A 24,555-nucleotide genomic window follows, 5' to 3' on the forward strand; every position below is an offset into this window, starting at 1 on the left:
GCGCTTATTCATTGTGAATGAAACCTTACAGCTGCGATAAGTACAGGTGGCGACTTATCACTGGCATGGCAAGTACGACCGCTTTCGTCGCGTTACTTGCTACATTACAAGTGGACATAGTGAACCTGGAGCGAGGGAACAAAAAAAGGACGAACAGACTCGAAACTATCTATCCTTAACCAGCTCGCCTGCCTATTGGCTTTAACTTCAGTAACAAGTAGGGCGCACAAGAAATAATCGTCATAAGCGTGGAACATTTTTTTCTTTAATCACGTTGTTGCTAAGATCGCTGCTCTATTCGAGTCGACACGTCTATACGTTCCTAGCCCCGTCACCTCCGCGAAAAACATATACACTTGAAATAAAGCGTACGTACCATATACAGCGAAAGGTAATCCGTGCAGCGTTTATTTCAGTTCTGTGTAAAACAGAACAGCATATCCAGTCGATAGGAACGAGAACTGCGATGCGGCGAGCGACTGCCGTCCGACACACGTCGTAGTCCGTCAACATCGGGACCACGACCGGCTTGCGGGAACACGCGATATATTTCTTTTTTTTTTTTTAAACCTGATCCCCGCACAAGAAAGGACGCTGAAATGACGATTCGGCGAAGGAACGAAGCAACAAATCCGGGAGACAAGGTCAACAATTCATTCGGGAAGAGTCCACTTGGAAGAAAGGGTAGTACAGACATTCCATTCTGGTTGCGGGGCGAAGGGGGGGAGGGAGGCCGGATCTGCGGTCTTGAAGGAACGGATGATCCAACCAAGCGGACGGTTCACCGCCGCTTTTTTAGTTTGTGCGGCATCTCCTGCTACTGTATGCTACATATCAAATAACGCACTCGCAACAACAAAAAAAAAAAAAAAAAAAAAAAGGTAAAGTGAACAAATAATTCCGTCGCACTTTTGTTTTCTTTTATGCGGCCCACTTAGTCCCTTATCGCGCGGTTTCTCTCGTGTCGCGAAACGAGCGCTGGCCGGCTGTAGCACACGACCAAGTTCACCCGGCGTCAACAACGTGGATCTCAAGTCTGCTCGTCGCAAATGTACTGGACTTACTTTTAAAAGAAGCAAGGATGAACATAAGCTTACTATTAACGTTCTATTTAGATAGCGACATGAATAGAATATTACTAACAATTGCTGTACAACCTTTTATTTTAGCTTTAGTGTCCAAAATAGTTGCATTGCGGTAGCTCTCGTAACGCTATATTCTGCAACGGGTTGCAAACGTCCTCTAAAACATGAAAACACGGCTCCGCTACGGTACATATAGCGGAGGCCATACCCATAATAGGGAGTTTTCGTAGATCGTTTTCGCCGTCCCGCAAGGCCCTCCGCAACCCGCTATGATAGCGGGAACTCTACAGTCAAGGCTATCGGCGCGCAGGCGCATTAGCAACTTCTTCGTTGCGGAACGCTTAGCGGAGGGGACAGCGCGGTCTACGAAAACTCCCTATTGGATTGCTTATAGAGTTGCGGAAGTGACTGAACGATCTAAAACTCTCAACACGGGCTTTTTAACTTTTTGACTTGGGCAGCATGATGTTTTCAAGCGGTTGTGATACCAAAGTCATGGTTCGTGGGTCCTTATCGCTCCCGGCACTTACTATTTATAGGTAGAACGCTCCAGGTTAGAAAATTAAAACAATATTAAATTTCACTTTTACGGGTGACGAAGCGCGACCCAAGATATGTCCCCTGCTCTTGCAACGAGTCTTGTTAAAATCAGGAATATTTTTTGTTTGAAAAATTCCTTGAAATTCTTGTGCAACAATTAAAATTAATCATTCCCCCGCCGAAACTTAAAATTGATTACACTGGCACTGCACACTCCAATCAAGCTATAGCTTGGTGGCAAATTTTAGCACCAGTGTACTGCATTTCAACACTGCATTGCCAACATGATTCTTCGAACTTATTAAAAATATATTCATTAAATTTTAGTTAATTAACCTAATGATCTACATTTACTTTGATCAGGGTGTTGAATTAAGAGATATGTGCTATTCCAAGAGACAAGTGAAATAATCTATGAAGTACGAGTAACACTCGCTCCGTCTCTCCGTGTTTATGCGACAAATGATGGCAGTCACCGGCCAATTCGGATTCAAAAATAAGACTGCCATATATAGAGAGAGTGCGAAGTTAGCGTACGTGGAGAGGGGTGGGGGTTCAGTGTCGGTGCGTTGTTGCGTTTGTGGGGTGTTCTCCTTGTGTTTCGTGTATTCTGTATGTTCGGTGTTGTATTTGCCATGTAGCGTTCAAAGGCGGGGGACATTGGAAAACAAATTGGTACTCCACCAACATTTTTTTTTTTCTGTTTTGAGCGCCATCTGGTGGAAGTTATATGAATTACACGAGGGGAGAAAGTTTCCTCCATTGGGCGAAAAAAGGTGGCGATTTTCCTCCCTTCTTAGGGGAGGAACGTTTTCTCCACGAGCAAAAATAGGTGGCAACTTTCCTCCCTTCCTAGGGGAGGAAATTTCCTCCCGTTTTGTAGGAGGAAAATTTCCTCCATTTGTAGAGCAATATATGATACATGCGAGTTCCTCCTTTAAGGGAGGAAGTACTACTCCCTTTTTTTTTTAGAGTGTGGCGGCTTTCACCAAGAACGCTATCGCGGTGCGATAATCCGAGCAAGAGCGCGCAACTTTCTTTTGGGGGAACAGCCCACTAGCCGCGCCTTGGCGGATGAAAGGAAGCACGCTTTAAGCGGGTTTCCCATGCAGCGATTTTGGCCCTAAAGCGGCGCGATTTCTGCCGTCGCGGCGCTCGTGCTGCAGAATTGCTGGTGCTGGCCAGAGCGCCGCGACGGCAGAAATCGCGCCGCTCTAGGGCCAAAACCGCTGCATGTGAACTAGGCTTTAGATAAAGAAATCACCACCGTTGAGCATCACGGTCTTATCGGCCATGACGAAGATATAATTGAACTCGCTTTTGTCAAGTATTACGAGCAGCTTTTCGAAGGCCACGATATGTCGACGAGTATGACAGATATTAGGACGATGCTTGTGGAAGCGCCCGAGTTATCAAACGAGAAAAAAGAGTGGCTCGAGGAACCTATCACGTTGAGTAAAGTAGAAAGCGCGATTGACGGCTTAGCGTCACACAAGACACCTGGCCTGGATGGTCTTGGAGGAGAGTTTTACCAGAAATTTAAGAACGAACTGTCTCCATTTCTCCTTAGGGTAGTACATGAAGCGTATGATTTTCAAACTTTGCCGCCATCGTTCCTTCGGTCACACACAGTGCTAATCCCTAAATCCGATGTTATAAGTGTGCGACAGCGTGTAACTGGTTATAGACCTATAGTACATTCTAATGTTGACTATAAAATTATTGCGAGTATTATAGCTAGACGAATTCAGCATGTGATTTGCGGGCTGGTCGGAACACACCAGGCCTGTGGAATTAAAGGCAGGTCTATCCAGACAAACATTCACGTGGCGCGGACTATTTCGGAAAGCTCTTCGGCTGAAAGAAGTAAAATTTCAATGCTGCAAATTGATTTAGCAAAGGCATTCGACAAGGTATGTCACGGCGTTCTTTGGGAGGTTTTGGACCGGGCTAATGTGGGAAAGATTATAATCGAAGGTGTCAAAATGACGGAACTAATTATAAGCAATTCACTGTCTTCCGCTATGAAAGTTTTTTCCTCGGTACGCCAGGGCTGCCGAATGTCGCCTTTATTGTTTTCTCTTAATTTGGAACCACTGTGTCTAAGTATTATTCGGTCGAAACAAGTTCAAGGTTTTAGCATGGGTGACGTAGAAACTAAGGTTCTATAGCGTATGATAACATTGCTGCGTTCTGTAGTAACAAAGAGAGTGTTGCTAGTGTTTTAGAACTGTGTACACAATTTTGCAAAGCAACCGGTGCCGTTACTAATGTTGACAAATGTAATGGTACCTGGTACGGTGAGTGGGATACCACGCCTCAATATTTCAGAGGTGTTAAATGGAGCTGCTTTCCGAGCAAATAGCTTGAAAACCGGCTACAATATTGTCACGAAGGACAATTGATGAGGCGACGACAACTGAAGAAACTAAATGTTTAATGGCGCGAACTTGTGCCCAAAACAAACAAAACAAAGAGGGAACAGAAGAAAACAGCAGAAAGTCGCGGGCGTCGATGTCGGCGAAACCGCAGGATAGAGCGCTGGGGTGAGACTCGGTCCGGCTGGCCACGCGGAGCCCCTTTTATACAAGCGTGGGCTTCTGGAACAATCGGCGTGGAATGTTGGGCGTGTAGAACATTCTAACCTCGGATCAGCAGCAATTTACCAGAACATTACATTAGAGTCAACAAAAATGTGTACCCGCGGCCACGAATCGAACCCTGCCTTTCTGCGTGGAAGGCACGCGCGATAACCTTTAGGCCACGAGCGCGCTGCCAACGTATGCCCGTGCCACACGGGCAACTCGAATGCCATTTACAACGAATGAAATAATCAGCGCGCGACTTTCCGGGCGTAGCACGTTCCACGCGCGACAGATTGCGAGCTGATTCGCCGATCACACAAATGTCATTCGTTGTAAATGACATTCGAGTTGCCCGTGTGGCACGGGTATTTGTCAGCCCCCTGCGCTTGCGGAATTATTCCCCCCTTTAAAAAAGTGCATCGTCCCGATGCAGCACAAAGCGAAAATTCAAGTACACAACAAGAGGATAGCAGAGTCGCGAGCCACAGTTCACTCTTTGACGAGAGTCCGAAGTTTTATCGTTCGTAATACGGCTTGAGTCGAACGACGTGCACCACCTCGGGTTGTCGGTGGCGTCTTGCAGATGGGCGCGTTCCGACGGGTAGTTCAGATCGCCGAAGCGTCGGGTGATTTTGTAGGGCCCGAAATACCGTTTGAGAAGCCTCTCGCTGAGACCACGGCGCCCGTATCGGTGTCCACATCCATACATACCCGGTCTCCGGGTTGGAAGTAGACGTCCCTGCGACGAAGGTTATATCAGCGTGCGTCGACTCGTTGTTGCTCTTGAATCTTGATTCTTGCCAGTTGACAAGCTTCCTCCGCGCGTTGAGATATCAGTTGAGCGTCGTCGTTGCCATCGTCGGCTGGCACATGAGGCAGCCTGGCGTCCAGCATCATGGTAACCGGCCGGCCGTGTACCAGTTGGAACAGCGTCATTCCTGTGGTTTCTTGTACCGCTGTGTTGTACGCAAATGTAACGTACAGCAACACCTTGTCCCACGTCTTGTGCTCTCTGTCGACGTACATAGAGACCATGTCGGCGATGGTCTTGTTCAGCCACTCTGTTAGCCCGTTGGTCTGTGGGTGATAAGCGGTGGTTCGTCACTGGCTGGTGTGACTGAGCCGAAATACCTCTTGAGCCAGCTGTTCCAGGAAAGACGACCCTCGATCTGTGATCAGCACTTCAGGTGCGCCGATTCGAAGGAGAATGGACTCGACGAAAAACTTGGCGACTTCCACTGTTGTTCTTGATCGAAGGGCTTTCGTCTCTGCGTATCGTGAAAGATAATCGGTCGCGACGATAATCCACTGGTTCCCTTGCATCGATGTTGAGAACGGCCCAAGCAAATCCATTCCGACCAGCTGGAAGGGCGTAGTCGGGGCACATATCGGTTGCAGGAGTTCTGCTGGCTTTGTCGGAGGCTTACGTCGTTGGCACTAATGGCACGACCGAGTGTAAAGATGGACGGTTTTCGGGAGTCTCGGCCACTAGTACTTGTCACAAATCCGGGCGAGCGTCCTGCTGTAAGTGTCCAGCCGTCGGGTCGTCGTGGCATGCTTGAAAGATTTTTACTCGCAGGCTGACAGGCACAACCAGCAACCAGGCAGGGTTGCTGGTTCCGAAGTTCTTCTTGAAGAGCACGCCTTGCCGCAGAACGAAGCTTGACAAATCTCGGGCCGAGATTCGCGGAACGGAACTTCCTTGACCTTTGAGGAGGTCGATCACGGCGCGACGTTCCGGGTCGTCTGGTTGAAGTGCTCCCATGTCGGTATCTGTAACTTTTCCGATGAAACGCGCGTCATCGTCGTCGTTGGTGCTGTCGGGAGGAGATTCGACTGGGGCCCTAGACAGCAGTCGGCGTCATTATGCTTGCCGCCAGACTTATGCACAATGGTTAAGTCGAATTCTTGCAGTCGAAGACTGCCAGAATTCGACTTAACCATTGTGCGACGAAAATCGACGAAAATTATCGAACGTGGCGCTGCCGGTTCAGGGTGTCGTCGATGCGGGGCAGCGGATAGACGTCCTTTTTTGTTACTGCATTCAGCCGGCGGTAGTCCACGCAGAACCTCAGGGTTCCGTCTTTTCTCTTCACTAGGACAACTGGGAAGCCTATGGACTGTTTGAGGGCTGGACGATGTCGTCATCAAGCATTTCCTGAACTTGCTTTTGGATAACTTCCCTTCCTTTCACGAAGATTCGGTACGGTTGCCGATGCACAGGGAGTACGTCGTCATCAGTAATTATTCGATGTTTCGCCACCGTCGTCTGGCGCACCTTTGACGACGTGAAGAAGCACTCACTAAACTCAGCGAGAAGGTCACTGAGTTACCGTTGTGGGGCTGGGAGGGACGGGTCGATGTCGAGCTTTGACGGCGTGGTTCTCTTGTGCTGCGTCGGAGAGGCGTCTTCTGAGATCGCGGCGATCGCGGCTGAGTCCTGAATTTCCTCGTCGTATCTCACAACTGTACCCTTTGTAAGGTGCTGCGACTCTTGCCGGAAGTTTGTGACAAGGGCTAGGGTACACCCGTCCTGGAGCTCCATTACGCCTCCTGCAATGCAAATCCCTCGTCCAAGGAGAAGTTGGACGCTTCCTTCCAACAGTGTTACACCGCAGGTGGCTTCTTCGGTCCCGACGGGCACCAAGACACTCAATAGCGGCGGCAGGTTTACGTAGCTGGTAAGGACTCGCATTGAAGCTAACATCGCTTTGGAATTTTCCGCCGATGGGACAAGTTTCCGAAGCGTCAGCTTGTTCTCCGCAAGGTCGTTGATGGCGCCGTATTCCCACAAGAAGTCAATTCCGAAAATGACGTCCCTCGAACAGTCTTGCAGAACGACGAACTTCACAGAGCAGGTTTCACCATGGATCTCAACGCGAGCGGTGCACCTGCCAACAGGTGTGATGAGATGTCCGCCGGAGGTTCGTATCTGCGGTCCGTCCCACGACGTCGTAAGTTTCCGAAGGGGGCGAGAGAGTCTCTCACTCAAAACGGAGCAGTCTGCTCGGGTGTCGACGAGTGCCGTCGCGTCGTGGCCGTCGATGATACGGTTGAAATAATTCGACAGTTTTGCAGAAATGCCGTTTCGGGGCGTTGCGGCATTAGAGTGGGAGTGCTCCGACGATCTTCAGTATCTTGGCATCGTTCGTCTTCGGCAACACCACCTCCCGGCATTTCCGCGCCTAGCTTTCCAGACGGGAAGCGATGGGTGACAGGCTGTCTCGGCGAGACAGGCGGGAGGGCGATGACGAGCGTCGGGGGGACGGTGAACGGAATCCTCGGCGGGGAGTTGACTCAGGAGATGAAGAGCGACGGAGGTTGTCCTCGATGTCCCGAGGTCGCTTTCCGAGACGTGGTCGAGGGTCGTTGGGCGGTAACACAGCGGGCGTCGGTCGGCCGTCCTCCAGACGTCGGTCTTTCTTAGCGCAACTCGTTCTGGACGAACGTATGCCCGATCTTCCTGGCGTCGGGAATGCTGCGACTCTGGAGGCACACTTAAGGGGGCCCCATGTGCGGACGCGGGACTAGTGGGGTTCGTCGGACCATTGCGGCGTAGCTTACCGTCGGTTCCTCCGGTGTCGCCGTGTTGATGGGAACTTCAGGGTGGACCGCCCGTTGTACTTCCTCGAGCACAGCCTCGGTGATGGGGAGTGTCGCTGGACGGCTTGCGGCTGGTAGCAACCGGCGGATTTCCTCCCGGACTACCTCCCGGATAATGTTTCGAATGTCCGTACCAGGAGCGTTTTTGCCGCTAAGCAGAGCGGTTTCAGTGACGCTTGGATGCCGCTGGGAAGCGCGCACTTGGAGGGCGCGCCCGATGCTTGTTGCCTCGGTGACGAAGGCGTCGACGGTTGCCGGCGGTTTGCGGACGAGTCCTCCGAAGATGTCGTCTCTCACCCCGCGCATGAGCATTCGTAGCTTCTTCTCTTCTGTAGCCCGAGGGTCGGCGCGAGCGCTCAGGCGCAGGACGTGCTCTACGAAGCCGGTGACGCTCTCGCTGGGGCCCTGGGTTCTGATTCGCAGTAGGTTCTCGGCTCTCTCTCGGTGGTGGTGGTTGATGAATGTATACCCTTCAGATCGGTCTTGAAAATGTCCCACGACGTCAAAGAGGACTCATGGTTCTCGTACCAGTGCTTGGCGGTCCCCTCAAGCAAAATATAGACGTTGTGCAGGCGCTGCTCATCGGTCCAGCCATTGTGGCGGGCAAGGCGTTCATACTGGTCAATCCAGTCTTCGACGTCTTCGTATTGCTCGCCGTGAAACGGAGCAGCCGTCCGCGGTACGACGGGCAGGTAACCGACGACAGAAGCAGCCGGGGTCTGCGGCTGGTTGGCCATCGTCGTCTTCTTCGGCTTGGGCTTGTCCGGCAGCAAATCCAATTCAGCAGCCTGTCCCTGCATGCGGCGGCTGGCCCGAGTTTCACGTTCCTTGTAGAGCGGTCTTCTCGACAGTCTGGGAATCGGACTTGCGCTGCGGGCCCTCATAGGGGTACGCTGCAAGGACATGCGTTACCCGGCAGCTCCACCAAAATGTCACGAACGACAATTGATGAGGCGATGATAACTGAAAAAACTAAATGTTCAATGGAGCGTACTTGTGCCCAAAACAAACAAAACAAAAAGGGGAGAGAAGAAAACAGCAGAGCGTCGCGGGCGTCGATGTTGGCGAAACCGCAGGATTGAGCGCAGGGGCAAGACTGAGTCCGGGTGTCCACGCGGAGGCCCTTTTGTACACGCGTGGGGTTCTGGACCAGTCGGCGTCGAAGGTTTGGCGTGTAGAACATTCTAACCTCGAATCAGCAACACGGTTCTCGAATTTACGAGAACATTACGTTAGAGTAAAAAAAAATGCATACCCGCGGCCAGGAATCAAACCCTGGCTTTCTGCGTGGAAGGCACGCGCGGTAACTGTTAGGCCACGAGCGCACTATCTACTTAGTCCGCTGCGCTCGCGGCAATATACGGAAACTAATTCAAAATATTTGGCGGAAGCTGTTGAGAACTTAAGAGAGCGGGCAAACAAATAGTGTGGCCGCGACATGTCGATATTCACTAGGGCCACTGTCTGCAATGTTTTTCTAATCGCCAAGTTATGGTATGTACAAGTTCTACACTGTGCACGAACTAGTATACAAAAATCCATAAAGTGTTTCCTGTTTTCATATGGAAAAACACGGGGGAACCAACGAGACGTGATAACGATAACCTCTTTCGTACAATGTCAAGAGGAGGACTCGTCTGTCCCACCTATTTGTCCGACGAGTTGTTTCTCGTTTTCTTTTTTTGAGAAACAAAAAAACATCCTCTTTTGCAAGTAATGTTTCAAACAAGAATAACTCCTCACTTCCTTTCCGTTCTGGTTTCTTCTACCATTGGCCCCCCGCTAGGAAGGTCAGCTTTGTGAAGGAGTTGGTGAATGCTTTAAAATTCTTAATGGCGCGTTACTCGCGAAAGTATTTGTTCACTGCCACCAGAAAAAAGTTGACCAAATATCGAATTGATAGTCTCTTTTCCGCTCCTTTGTACATAACTTTGTTCATTGACTTGCCTGGGGATGATGTTTTGGTTCGCGTAAAGAAGATGTGGATCTCCACAGCGGGGAAATCCTTCTTTTCCGGCTGCACAGTGCCGCACTGCAAGTTAAAGTATGGATGGCTGAGAGAGGTATGTTTTTTACATTGGGGTGCTAAGTGTCTACTGTGCAAACAGCCTGAGACAGTTGAGCACATATTCATAGATTGCTGGGGCGCAATCATGTTCTGGGACGTCCTAAAGCGCACTATAAAGAAGGACATAGATATAACATCACATTCTATTCGGTTCCTTCCTGTCAACAAACAAGAGAGTGTCCCGTTCAATGTGATCATGGTGTTAGGTTTGTTTGCTCCTTAGAAATCTCGTATGGATGTCCGCCGTGCAGTAGAAAACCAAAATCTGCTCCACAGTATTTCACTGAACTAGTTACTCAGGTGAAGAGTGTATATGAGTGTACGGACGGAAACGCCTGACTGGGCAAGCCTGTTGCACATGCTGTTGTGTATGAAGGGTTTTTAACTCTGCCCAAAAGATCTGGGTAGTCCGTGTTTAAGTACTGAATAAAATAAAACGCTTGTGGCCTAAGAGTTATCGTGCTTGGTTCCCACGCAAAGGGCCACGGTTCGATTCCAGGGAGCGGACGTACAATTTTATTATCTCTGTAAATCTCGCATTCTAGTAAATTCGAGAACTCTGTTGTGTATTCGAGGTCCGAACGCTCTAGGCGCCGAATGTTCTACGCCGAACATTCCCGAAGCTCCCACGTGTACATAAGGGGCTACGCGGGGCGACCCGGGGTCAGTCTCGCCTCAGCGTTCGATCCTGCCGTTACGCCGACTTCGACGCCCTGACACTCTCCGCGCGGGCGTCGAGGTCGGCGCCCGCGCGGACTTCGACTGGGCACAAGTTCCTTCTATTAAACGTTTCAGTTTCCTCCGTCATTCCTTTTTCGTCCCGTGCCCCGTGGTACCGAACGCGCGCAGCATGTGACGACATCGTGATGTTGTTGGTCCTGGCCAGCTCCTGACTTACGACTGATCAGAGCCGCTAAAAGTTTTTTCTTCCTTTAGTTTTATAGCGGCGCTGTTAAGGGCTAGTTTCCCCAGTTTCGTGCCCGTGGACAAATAAATCTCGACAGAGGCCTCTGGACAGCTACCGCCATTTATGACCGGCGGCGTCACATATTACAGCTCCGCTGCTCTTCCTTCTTCACCAGAGTGGAATGGCTGAAACTTTTTTTTTGTCGAAAGTAGTTTTTGTTTATCATTTTAGATAAAAAAACAAACGAATGCTGTTCTTGAAGTACGGAAACAAGAAATTATCCGTCGTCATACCCGCCCCCAAGCGGTGAAAAAGGCGGCGTATACTAGAAAAGGGTAGTGGGATAAGGTGCCCACGCGCGCCACGCAATTGCTATGAACCGGCAAGCATAGAAAAATCCCAGACGTACGCAGCGCCGCTGCGGTCGTTTGAGCTGGAGGATCCGACCGGTTGCGAGCGTTCCGAAGGCCTTCGACGAGCAGGTTTGGCTTGCGGTTTGGTCGTTCAGCGGTTTGACAGCGCGAAGTGGCTCCGGTTCTGAACTAATCTTTAGCCCGCGTTTGCTGTCGTTTGTGGCCAATGAAGTGGCATGCCGAATTAGTGTTCAATCGCGCAGCAAATGGAATGCCGAGCCGCCCTGGCCGCCCTCTTCATCCAATCATAGCCTCCTCTTTACTGACAAAGAATGGCAGATCGTCACGAGACGCATGCCGCCAAAAGTGAAAAGGTAGACCGGCAGACGGTAGTCATGTAACGGGCGCCCCTCTAAGGCGAGACGCCGAAACACACTTGTCACGAGCGATGGAATGTCCGCTCGTGCTTCTCGCGTTGCTCGATCTACCACTTCTTTTCTCGCCGGGTTTGAAAACCATGTTTCGGGTCCTCGCCGCTGCAGAAGCTGTGCTCTCAATATCAGACTCCCAGAGAAATGCTCTGTGCTACCAGATCCTCGCGCTCCAAATCTGCGACCCGGTACTCTATGGCTCCGTCATCGAACTGCCAGGCTTTGTGAGTATAGAGGAGGTTATGAAGCAGCCTATCCAGCACATGCATTAGTGGCGCTCTCTCGAGCCGTCGACACGGAGTGCGGCAGCCGTGAGCGCTCGCTGAGCTCACTACCCCTCCTCTAGTTCACGGCCACCCAAGCCAGGACCAGGGACGTCATGAGAGAGGTTATTTTTTGTTTGTTTTTGTAATTCTAATCTGCCTATAACTTATAAAATAAAGCGAATTTCGAGAAAAGTTTCACTAAGTTACGTTCAGTGCGTTCAAGCTCGGTGCAAATTGAAAAACAGTAAAAACGTCATTGCAGCATCCCTTTAAGGAGCTGGTATCCCGCAACGGCGGAGACACTCACATTTGATCGTAGATTTTATTTCCTCCTCCTTCTCCAGTACTTCTAGCAGCAAGCGCCAGTATCGCGATAAAAAAACAAGATAGGCCAGATTTTGTGACGCCATTCCTTGCACATTTGGGATCACGTTTGCTGTGCGGGCGGCATAGGACTCTAAAAAGCGCACCAGTCAAAAGGGAGTTTTCGTAGATCGTTTTCACCGCTCCGCAACGCTCTCCGCTGCCCGCTAGGATACCCGGATCTCTACAGTCAAGGCTATCGGCGCGCATGCGCAGCAGCGACCTCTTCGTTCCGGATTGCCTAGCGGAGGGGGAAACGCGATCTACGACAACTCCCTAAAGACTCGTTCAAGGTACTGTAGTCGCACAAACGAATGTATCGCTCCGCCGATCCTTGCTTCGGAGTGGGCTTCACAGCGCGAGTCAAAGAAATTCTTGCTCATTTGAAGTGACCGCACGAATCGGTTTCTCAGCGTACCGAGGTTTACGTTTGTACAGAGGTGACCGAGGATGATGTATTTTGTGCATAAATATTTTAGTATCTACGGCGGCAATCCGCTGAAATAAAGGTGTCTAATTGGCGCAGGACCCGACAAATTGTGGCAGCTGTAGACATATATGAAAGCCTGTACCGTATTTGCTCGAGTAATAAGTAGTCCTTCTGATCAACAAGTACTGTGGGTCTGCTTTCCCGCGGAGCACGGGGAAACCTAATCACGGCGATCGACGGAAATATGACAGCGATTTACGGGACGGAGATAACGTCTTCATGCGAAATCGTTATCTGCTCAGATGGCATTTTTACGGAAAATCGTGTTCTCGACCTCGTTATTCGTTGCGTTTTTATGCAGAAGGCGATGATTGGCTGGAAGCATGCTATGCAGGAAAGTAGACACAAGGGCCTTGTTCAAAAGAAGTCGGAACATTACTCGTGAAAATGCGGTATTACGGAGAGATTCCAACAGCTCGATCGAGATCAAATGGTCTATGGACCGCGTTTGCGATAAGAGCTGCGAGGAGGTTTTCGAGAGCGTTGATCGTCTCTCTGCCTTTCCCCCGGCTTTCCTTTTCGTCACGCGAAAACGCGGCACAGGCGCAACTGCGATTAAATTTCCTAGTCTCTAGAGTGCACTGAATATCATATAGAATATAAATATTAAGAATATATCGGTAATTTAAAATACTATTTTGGTTTACGGTATGAAAAGGTTGGTGTACTTGTTCTGTAACACTTACCGCTGTGTATGCAGCGGAGTCTCGCAACCATTTTAGTTTTCTTACTACTGCGTGACGAAGGTCGACGGAGTGAGGCTACCATGTAGGATTACACTGTTTCCAAGTTACGGCACTCTGCAATGGAGAAAAACGTAACCCTTTCAAGGCGCACTTTCGTGGTATAGACATTTACCTTGACGCTGTCTGCTTTTTTTCGTATTTCTAGGAGGATCACATTTCATTTTGACAAATTATATTCGTGAACGTGTACCACCGCTATAGCAAAGCATGAAGAAAGACCAATTGTATTCATGTAGAATAATAAATCGCACGTAACTGCCTCTAATTTTTGCCATTCCAGTTGTTGAAGACTCTCGAGGACAGATATACTTATCGGAAAGACGACAAATCTTCCAATGAAACTTGGCTGGTTGGAAAACCGACCACATGTTTACGGATGCTGTGGAAGACACAGGCGAACATGTCTACCGCCACCATCCTTTTGACCTACACAGATGAGAGGAACAAAACGTAAGCTAACATTTAAGCTTCGCCCCAAAATGAACCGTGACAATAACTTAACAGACTGCTGCTTGATTTTTTACAGGACAATCCACATACTATCCGTGAAAAGTGAATGTGAAGACACCTTAGAGTTTACGTTCCCTAATGTGACTTCAAAAGGTAAAACATCTTTTACTTTAACTTTCCCAGTTCAGTTTCGAATGCATTTTCTTCCCCTTCAGGCAGTTTTTTACTCTGGTCACAGGCCTATATAAGAACGTGATATATGAAATACCTTAGAGCTTTTATGGAGCTTCATCTTCCCAGTCGTGCAATAACCCCCCCTTCCCCCCCTGGCCCTTTTGCACAAGGCATACGATTTCTGCCAAAAGTAATTTCCGACTTTTTCCATTGTCAAAGCAGTGAACTTTTTATGTGGAGTCCAAAAGTAAGGAAGGCGCATATACAACAATTTGCCGCTCCCCATATAAGGCGAAATGTATTTTTGAACACCGCAACCAACACTGGCTTGTGTCATGTATTAGTCATTGTTTCTAGCGTTGAGCATTTGACTGGAACTGATTGCAAGAAAATCTGCTTCGAACGATCACGAAGCAGTCGTGTCGAATGCTTGCAGAAAGTGCACAGTTAAACTACTCTTGTCCATAAGTTATGACACAAACGACGGTGAATGCTGTCAGTTTCTCCGACCAATCAAATACCGCGTGCCCGTAATGCCACTTAAAGCCGGAGTCACACTGCTTGTACATCGTACAAAATGCAGTCTGCTAACAGATTTGAACGGGAGTCACCGCGAGATCCGTGCTTCGAATGCCTCATGATCACCACTTAATCGATAAATGAATCGATCTATCGATCTCGTTCGTTTTCATGCAAAATATTTTTAGAACGTAAAAATTAAATTTTTTTTTGCCTTTGCTGATAATGTTTTAAACGGCGCAATATGCAATTTTGATTATGAATCAAGCTCGACGTGTAGTTAAGAACAGTTAAAAACATTCACACTCACAAATTCTCACTTCAGCTGCATGGTGCAAAGGGGTTCGTTGATATTCTCCGGCACGAGTGACCTCCTTTCATTGCTCACAGTATAGTCTCTGCGGCGCTTAGTAAACACTCGCACGGCGTTAAAGTGGCCGTGACAAGTGTTGCTTTCTGCACATCGTCTGGAGTTACAAATCTCGCTCCTACAGGTTACTTTAAGTAAGAAGTTCTCCCCAGGTTTTTCCTGCTCACAGGTGTACCCGTCCACGTTTGTTTGGTGAAAGCGTTTAATTTTTACTCTCTGTTGATTTGTTAAAATTTTACCGATTAACCGGTTAAAATTAATCACGATTAAAGCATTATTTGAATAGTCGGCTGACAGTGCAATAACAATCTTAACGTTGCACCAGAAGAGCATTACGAATATCAAAGGTCAAGTAGACCACAAATCACTGCTACCATATGACACCCATTAATTTGGAAGGGGCACGCGCACCCTGTGTATGTTATTGTAGATCTCAGGTATAATACTGGAATTGTTATTTGCAAAGAATTCAGCTGTCTTTTTAAACCAGTAAAACACCAGAAACAAAAATGCAATCTGCAAGAGCTGTTCTAACCTCGTTTCCCGAAATACATTTTTCTTTTTCAGAGTTCAAGGACAGGAAGGTGAAATATAAGGTTCTGAGTACGAATTCTTCTTGTAGCATTTTAAAGAAATCAAAAGACAGCTATGGAAGTAAGTGTTTTATTCTATTTTGTGGGTTTTATCGGTCACATCACATTACAACTCAGTAAGATTAGTAGGTAATGTAGAACCAAAAATTCCAGCTAATCTCAAGTTTTCTTCATTAAGTTCTGATTGCCTGGAATTCTGTAAATTCCAGCGTTGCGCAGACATTTTTAATGCGTCTGTGACAAAGAAAATTTTTTGCGTCAGTTAGCTGGGCCTCTAAACTAATTCTGCAACTATCAACTGTGGAGTCTACGTGAATTACCGTAGAAGACAAGAAACAGTGAAATGTACGGGATATATTTATCTGAAGTTATTCTACCATATGTGTTGAACGTTCAAACGCACCTTCAATTGTGGGCTTCAGAAAAAAGGACCGAAAAGGGTGCAGGTAGCGGGTTAGGTTTTTGTGTAACGTAGTAATCTACTCGTTACTTTTCCAAAACAGTACCGGTAACCTACATACGTTAAATATTTGTAAAAGGCAACGTAGTTACGTAACTTGTAACATCTTCCCAAGGCGTGAAAAGAATACACAAATATTTTCGTGTTTCTATATTTTTGTTATAGGCGCTAAGTCATTAATTATTGCACTCATTCCACGTACCTTCAAACTTGTACCAGTCTTTTCCGCGCGCAAAAAAGCCCCGCTTTAAGAAAACTCTAACACCCTCGCCCTTTGTCTCAGTGTCAAAAAAGCTGTCGAAAAAAAAACGCTGTTACCGTCAATTTATGTTTAAGAAAACACGCAAAAGTCACGTGCGTTACATTTGTCGGTCACGGTAACGCGTTTCATTTATTTTGAGGTAGCGTATGTCTGTAACTCTTTTCTTTTTTTTTGCAAGTAGCGAGTAATGTATTTCGTTACTTTTTTTCGCTAACGCCTACAACACTGCCTGTAGTTAGCCTCGCGCGCGCTTGACAGAGCTTGAATGCGGCGCTACGTTTGACCAATTAAGACAGAAAAACAAAACTAGCAAAAAGGAAACCCTTTGCGTACAGAACAATAGGTTTTGGCCTATTGATCCTACACACAAGGGGTACTGTTGATTCGAAGCACCGCAGCTGTGTTTTTGCCGACTTTTGTCCGCTCGACTTTTTAACCGCTTTGAAGGTACAATGAAAACGACCTGGGCCCGTTTGCGCCAAGCGGTAACCGCGGCTAAAGTTAGCCACGTACCTAGGAGAGGGATTTTGAAATCACGTGACAGGCTCGGTGTAGGGATGCGGGGAAACGTGGCGGTGCCCCGGTGATTGAGCGCCGCTCGCTTTAAAAGTAATATGTCGTTGTAGCTGCAATATCGGGCGCATTAGTCAGCAACGAATGGTGTAGGAGGCTTTCGCTTTGCCTTACCTCACCTAAATCGCAAACATGAGCAATGACCTCGCCGCTATTTTTAGATAGTCTTTCGATTCTGGCCATTAATAAGCCTAAATGAACGCGACAGTTGTTGGCATGGCAACGTCTTTGGAAAGCGGACTGCCTTGACTCAATCGGCCGGGCATTGATAGCACACAAAAGCGGACAGCGTCCCAACAGACCTCTTTCGAATGCCTGCCACATCGCTTCTCCTTCTCCGACTCGCCACGGCTGGCAACGGCTCGTTGTCGTGTTCAAACAGAAAAACGTTGAGAGTCCAGCTTCTTTGACAGAGCGGTGAGCCGTTCAGGAACCACGGCACTAGTTTGCACAACCCTTTACGGAACTTCCCATAGACGCTCCTTGCACAAACAATCCCCCCTCTCTCTCCCCACGGCTCGCCTCCCGCAGGTTCTGGCCTCCCATTGTTCCTTTTTCATGATTCGTAAAATGGCACAGTGTGACAATAATACGTGTACAACGATGCCGGGAAAGATAATTTTACTTTTAAGCAAACTTCTTTAGTGGTCTGGATATCGCTCGGAAAGACACATCTTTCATAAACATTAATTCGCACAAACTGGCATGCCACCAAGTGATGCGACATAGCACCACAGTTCGTAGTAATATAATACATACAAAACCAGACTCTCACTAAGAGTGTTGCCTACAAAAGAGATGAAGATTGTTGAGGAATTCTGTCTCACTTTCCAGATAAAACAACATAAACGTATACTTTATTGTAGGGAACAAAATGAGGCGAATGGAGTAGAAAAACGTTCCGTTTGAAAGAGCTGTTACCTACCTCAATATTTCATATCCATTTTCTTTTAATTAATCAAAGTCAATTCAATTAGTCAAATTCGTCGCAGCTCTGCTACTCAGGCACACATAAACGTTTATGATTTGCATTACTTATCGCCCAACAATATATTTTTCATGTCAAATGGCTAACTCGCACCGCAACACAAACATCAACAGGAGAAAAGCAAACCCTAATTGACCTAATTATTAGAAATTTCAAACACCAACTAAGCCCTTCTATAGGGACCCTATAGAAGGGCTGGGTTCGTGTTTAAACTTTTAATACTTGATTACTCCCAACCATACAAATCTCTGTCAAATGTTTACTTTTAAGCTTTCTTGACTAGCTCCATCGAGAGATGGAGGTCCTGATCAAGACAGGGATAGGGACGCGTTATTCTACCCCGCGACATACACCCTTAACAGCGCCATTCCGCCCGCGTAGCATCCCATACGACAAGCAAATGATATAAAACGTTCTCACCTCTTGAAGGTATTCATGCTGTCAAGCCGCCGCCACAAGTAAAATTTTGATACTACCACCTCAGTCAACGGCCGAATGATGGATGTTTCTGGATATCGTTTGAGATACTTCGTGAAGTATCTCGAGCCACAGCCAAAACAAAACATAAAAGTCGTTGCATAAACACACAATCAAAGACGAACACGCACACATGACATTAACAGAAGTACCAAGACACAAACGCTGCATAACGGAACGCACCTTTGAAAGCCTACAGTGCGTTACATAAACGAAAACGACGTTGTCGTGCTTGGGCTGGCCGGTGACCTTTACGAATCCTCTTATGAACCGTCTCGACGTTTTTCGTAGACACTCGAATCTCAGAAAGAGACGCAAGGACGTCCAAAAGGGAACGACCGAATGTGCCGGGTCGAGACCCATGTGGTTCCACCTTCCGAGCTGATGGCAGCGACGCGACGACAGTCGGCCCTTGGGTCATTAGGCGGCGGGGTGATCTTTGTCGGTGTACATAATATACAAACCTACAATCGCAAACTAAGGAATCAACTAAAGATTTATCAGGTTTGTTCTTTAAACGGCTAATTCATACAAACAGGTGAATTTACATTTATATTTCCTAACATTTTGAATACGGCAGTGCAACTACTATCGTTCGAATATCGGACTGTCCGGAAAGAATGAAGAGCGAAAACGAAGAGCCTAGACCAGGGCTCTTCTTTCAAAAGTGGAAGACACTTCGCGCTTTCCACTTTTGCCCGCCCCCTCCTTTCCTATATCCTCTCCACGTTTAAGCTTGCCCCAACTTGGCTTTCCTCGCAGATTAGGAGAGGGGAGCGCTACCAGGATTATCTTCCCTGCAGAAAATCGAGGTTGTACGTCGGCCTTTAAGCGAAAGACAGATTGCGGTTTATAAGTCTTGTGCTACTGCCACCTTACGTACAGTTGGACTGCTTTTTACTCGGATAGATTGAAAGTAGTCCGAGCCTTCGTTTACTGCTCTAAACTAAAAATTGCCCCCCCCCCCCCCCCCCCCCGCGGATCTTCAGAGCTTTGTGGTTTTAGAGCGCAGCTCTCAGGGGCCTGTTTCCGGCTTGAGCGGCGTCGCTGTCGGCGTCGGCGTCGCAATCGCCGTCGGCGTAACCGCGAGGTCACGTGACCCCGCCCAAGGTCACGTGACCCCCCAAGGTAACGTGACCTCCCAAGGCCGCCTCAACGTCACGTGACCCCCTAGATCACGTGACCTTGGGAGGGGTCACGTGACCCCCAGTGGTCACGTGACCCCCAGAGGTCAGGTGACACCCCGAGGTCACGTGACCCCTTCCGCAGGGCCACGTGACCCCCCTTTCTTGAGGTCAAGTGACTCCCCCTTCTGAGGTCACGTGACCCCCCGGAGCATAATCGAGAATGAGGGGAGGAGGAGGAGGAGGAGGGGTCTACCCTCCCCTCAATACCCTTTCCTCCTCCCTCCACCCCTCAGTACCCTTCCCTACTCATTCATCCTTAAAAGCTGCGCTCTAATTTGGCGTTACAGGGAGTTGTAAACGGCTTTGACTTTTTTTTACTTAAAGGGGCCCTGCAAGGACTTTTTATTGTTTTGTAATTTTCACCGAACCTGAGCGCACTGAACGTAGTAACTTACTGAAACTTTTCTTTTCGCGAAATTAGCTCTATTTTAAAAGTTATAGGCAATTTAGAACTACAAAAACAAGCAAAAAATAGCCTCCTTCATGACGTCGTAGGTCCTGGCTTGAGTGGCCGTGAACTAGAGGAGGAATAGTGAGCTCATCGAGCGATCACGGCCGCCGCACTCCGTGTCGACGGCGCCAGAGAGCGCCACTAAAGCATGTTCTGGATAGGCTGTATGCAGCGGTCAGCCAAAGCGGCTCTTACTGCTTTTGCTGCGCGATTAAACACTAATTCGGCATGACACTTCATTGGCCACAAACGACAGCAAACACGGGGTAAAGATCAGTTCAGAATGGGAGCCCACTTCGCGCTGCCATACCGCGAAACGGCCAAACCGCAAGACAAAGCCTCTCGCGGAAGGCCTTCGGAACGCTCGGAGCCGGTCGGATCCTCCTGTCCATACGACTGCAGCGCCACCGCGTGCATCCGGGATTTTTCAGTGTCGGCGCCTTATCCCACTACTCTTTTCTAGTATGCGCCGCCTTTTCCACCGCTTGGCGGCGGGTATGTTGACGGGTCATCTCTTGTTTCCGTACTTTATAAACTGCATTTCTTTCTTTTTTTCATCTATAATAGTGAATAAAAACTACTTTTATAAATAATTAAAACGGTTCGCACAGCTTATATTTTGTATTTCGACCAAAAAGAAGTTTTTAGTGGCTCTGACCAATAGTAAGCCCAGGACCAAAGACGTCACATTTTGCGCGCTTTCGGTACCGTGGGTCGCCCTCGTCGGTGGAGGCGGTTTCCGTGTCGTCCGGTTAAAATATGGCGCACTGATATTTAGCTACTCTTTCCGTGTTCGCTGGCTTGCCCGAACCCCAAGAGACATGGAAACCGCATAAAAGGTAGACGCTTAAATATGATTGCAGGGCCCCTTTAAAACATCCTCCTCTCCCAGCAACTCCGCGCGGACATTACCGAGCCCCGTCATTACCAAGCAAGTCTTTTCTGTTACAACGTAATGATGTGCCGTTTGTGCACCATTCTGAGAGCTCCTAATAATATTGCAAGCAGACTTGGCCATGTTCATACTTGAGGATGGAAAGACGCGACCCGCTCTTAGACGCAGAAGATTTAGATGAAAGATGCATGCAGGACCGATTTTGGAGCATTGGCAGACAGTGATATTCTGCTCGAGCCCTTAGTGAAGCTGGTCCCCGAAAGCAGTCAGTTGTTTTTGCGGCTCTTAGGTCGGGTCTGCCTGGCCACCCCCGGCCTAGACCACGGCAAAGCCCAAGGAGGAGCCCAATTTCCGGGATTGCTTCCTCTTTCTGATGCTCGTGACATCATGCCTCCAAGCGCTGCAGCCTTCCCTTGGTGTTGCATTTAGACGCTGTGCTTCAAAGTCTGTTTAACCTAAGTCACCATAAAAGACGTTCCCCAAAGGGAATAGTGACGCCCCGAATGACGAGAGGCGGACCTTGGTGGGAGGGTACAGCTCGTGGAAGCAGCGTTTATCAACAATTCTCTAACTGAGTTAATTTAAAAGCGTTGGCTTTGACGGCACGCCACAGTAAGCTGTTAAAGAGAATAATGAGTAAATGTGATTAAGTCTGACTACAGTTGCGACACCATACTCTTAGACAACTTTCTGTGGCTATACAGTCGAAGCTATGGTCGAATGTGCGCTTGCGGAGCTTCCATTAAGCTGTGCACACGCACTATTAATGCGAAAGCATTAGCTGTCCTGTGGAGCGAGCTGACGTCATCAGTTTGAAGCGCGAAAACGGCACCTAGTTTCCCCGATCCTAAAGGAAAAAAAGTAAAGGTGATGGATTTCGCCTTCGGTATCATTGGCTGGCGCGCGTCAACGGGGCTCTCATTGGCCGCTGCGCTTGTCAGATTCCACGACCGCTCACCCCATGGCGCTGCGTGTCCATCACCGCGCCGTTAACATGGAGCGTCCAACGTCAGCGTGCCCAGGGGAGCATGCGCGCTGACCGGCGACGAAAGGTACGAAGGAGACGAAAAAGGAAGCGGACGAGCGGCTTGCATGCTTTCGTATTCACAACTCATAAGAAGTGCTTAGGTTTACCTCGAGCTTTTTAACTTATTCTTAAATAGCTCTCTGAGAATATAATGTGGCAACGGCGGTGAAGCTTAACCGCCGTTAAGGGCGTGCCCCTATAACTAGGGTATTACTAGGGTACACAACGTTCTCAAACGGTACTATGTGTATAGGCCACTTTCATAAAGTGCCACTACAGCTCACCACGTCATCGCGCTCGTGATCGCTAAATACTACACTCTCAAGAAAAAAGGGTGTCGAAAGGTGTATTCTTACACCCTTTGTCCCATATAATACACCCCAGAATTTTAATTCGACGTACAGTGCCCTACAGTCAAACAGAGGGCCCGAAATTTTACGAGGGGCTTGATAGCCGTGTGGTACAACATTTTAAATAGCTAAAGTACGTACCAAAGACCACATAAAGAAAACACCGAGTTTTTACAGTAGGGCTAAGGAAACCCGGATTATTTTTTTCGTGTTCAGTAAAACGTACATTTGCTATTTGAATAAGTTGTACCACACGACTATCAAGCCCCTCGTAAAATTTCGGGCCGTCTGTTCGACTGTAGGGCGCTGTATGTCGAATTAAAGTTTGGGGGTGTATTATATGGGACAAAGGGTGTAAGAATACATCTTTTGACACCCTTTTTTCTTGAGAGTGTACCTCAACCTACGGTTCATAGTTGACGTCTGGTCCTGTTCAGGAGACGCTTTTTGACGTCAAAACAAAACGTCAGTTTTGGTTTCGTGAATTTTGTTTTTACGCGAAATAGAGTTTTATTTAAAAACTTGAGCACATTGCTAGGCTCTACAATATCGGATCATACCCTTTTGTAAAAAATGTCTAAAAACGTCCTAATTTTCATTTTGTGCCCCTAATTTTTTTAATTTTTCAACTTTCCTTTCGGCTAAGTATTGTGCGAATTGATATGGACGTTGCAAAGATTGCGAAAGAGCGCAGACAAGTGTAAGGCCTATTGTTTTGTTTCAGAGTGTGCGTACTGGGTCCTGAAAACAGGTGAACGTGGCAAGGTTGCAAAGGGGTGCAAACCGCCCAGGAATTCTGCGTGCGATGTAGAGATACACACAGTCCAAGAATCTCGGAGATGCAAGCCAAAGACCTAAACGATTCCACCAGGGGTGTCTACACTTAAGGTGCAACCCCACCGTGCGTGACGTTTTGGTGCTTCTTTGACGGCTTATAACTTTCTTTCTATAAATCTTACGATTATAAAAATATTATCAAAATAAAGAGCTGTCTTTCAACGATACTTTAATGTCTCAATATGTCTCAATGTCTCAAAATACATAACGATACATAATGTCTCAATGTCTCAAAACCACCTCGGTGACTTTTATGTGGCACTAATATTAAAACAAAACACAAAACATTAAATCGCCTCAGTGTCTCTGAGCCAACGCGCTGGCCCATGAATTAATAGGGAATTTTAGAATAGCGCACGCTAAAGCTTTGCGTACGCAAAGAATAGCGTCGTCGCCACTGCGCATGCTCCGAACGCAAACCAGGTTTTGCGCTTTGCGCGCGCAATTTTAGCGTGCGCTATTTCTCGGAAATAGCGTGCGTACTCAAAGAGGCTTTGCGCTTCTCCAAGGAGGATTCGTGATGAGAAGTTGGCTAAAGCCAAGACAAGCAGAGTTGAAAAAAAAATAGCGGCTTCCAGGATTATGTCAGCGGCTGCTTTGGCGGCGTCGTGAGTGCGACCTCGGCGGCATCCTCGCGACTGCGATTTTCAATACGGGACGACATTGTACTCGGTTTGACAACGATCACCGACAGCTTGATGCTTGTGACGCGTGAACATTTCTCGGCGAGGGTACGATGTGTAAGGTTAGTACACGAGACCTCTCTTGCCGAGGCGACGCAAGCGGACACGACCGGTCAACCGCTCACGTCGCATTCTCACGTTTAAACAAATCTAAAATAATACTCTGGGCCACAAAACTTGTTTTTCCTTAAGTTACAACATTTCGTGTGAGAAATAAAATTGTGACTGTACCTTGGTGGCGTCGCAAGCGCGAGATGCCTGGGCTTTTGCGTCGCGACGGAAAAACGCTATTCTAAAACTCTCTCGCGTTGCGTGCGCTAATACAAGCGCTAAATTTAGCGCTAGCGTGCGCTAAAATTGCGTACGTTATTCTAAAACTCCCTAATATTTGTCGGGTTTAAATATCGGCCGAGGCGGCCGCAATCCGACGCAGGCCAATCTGAGATTTCGGTTGCACGTCAAAAGATCTTCAGTTAATCAAAATGAACCCGCAATTTTTTTTTTTTTTTTATTTTGCGAAACTCTAAGATATGAATATTTGCTTTGCTTTACCTTAAATCGGAGCGCAGCCAACGCTACCGGCTGATGAAGTCACTGAAGCAGCACCAGGAGTGCAAAATCAAGCAGTTCATTCTCTTTCTGTGTCTGTGCGACCGCGCTAAACTACACTCTAAGAAAAAAGGGAGCGCGACTTAGTCCCCGAAGGGAGCAAGTGCGTTGCCACAACCATTAGTCCCCTCGGGGACTAACGGTAAGGGGAGTAACAGTTGCGCCCCCCTTATTAGTCTTTCGCACTAGCACCGTTAGGACTAACTGTTACAC

At 48.0% G+C, this 24,555-nt stretch overlaps 1 protein-coding gene across 1 annotated transcript in view; it reads left to right on the forward strand.

The window, feature by feature from the left end:
- Positions 1–23,071, forward strand: part of LOC115317790 — a 29,716-nt gene extending 6,645 nt beyond the window's left edge. The window contains exons 2-5 of the mRNA XM_040216121.1: positions 13,718–13,887; positions 13,964–14,040; positions 15,518–15,604; positions 22,938–23,071. Coding sequence (XP_040072055.1) covers positions 13,718–13,887; positions 13,964–14,040; positions 15,518–15,604; positions 22,938–23,071 — 468 coding nt within the window. The remainder of the gene's footprint in view (positions 1–13,717; positions 13,888–13,963; positions 14,041–15,517; positions 15,605–22,937) is intronic.
- Positions 23,072–24,555: the final 1,484 nt, after the last annotated feature.

Source organism: Ixodes scapularis, unplaced genomic scaffold (assembly GCF_016920785.2).
Source record: "Ixodes scapularis isolate PalLabHiFi unplaced genomic scaffold, ASM1692078v2 PGA_scaffold6__148_contigs__length_123643588, whole genome shotgun sequence".
NCBI classification, from domain to species: Eukaryota; Metazoa; Arthropoda; class Arachnida; order Ixodida; family Ixodidae; genus Ixodes; species Ixodes scapularis.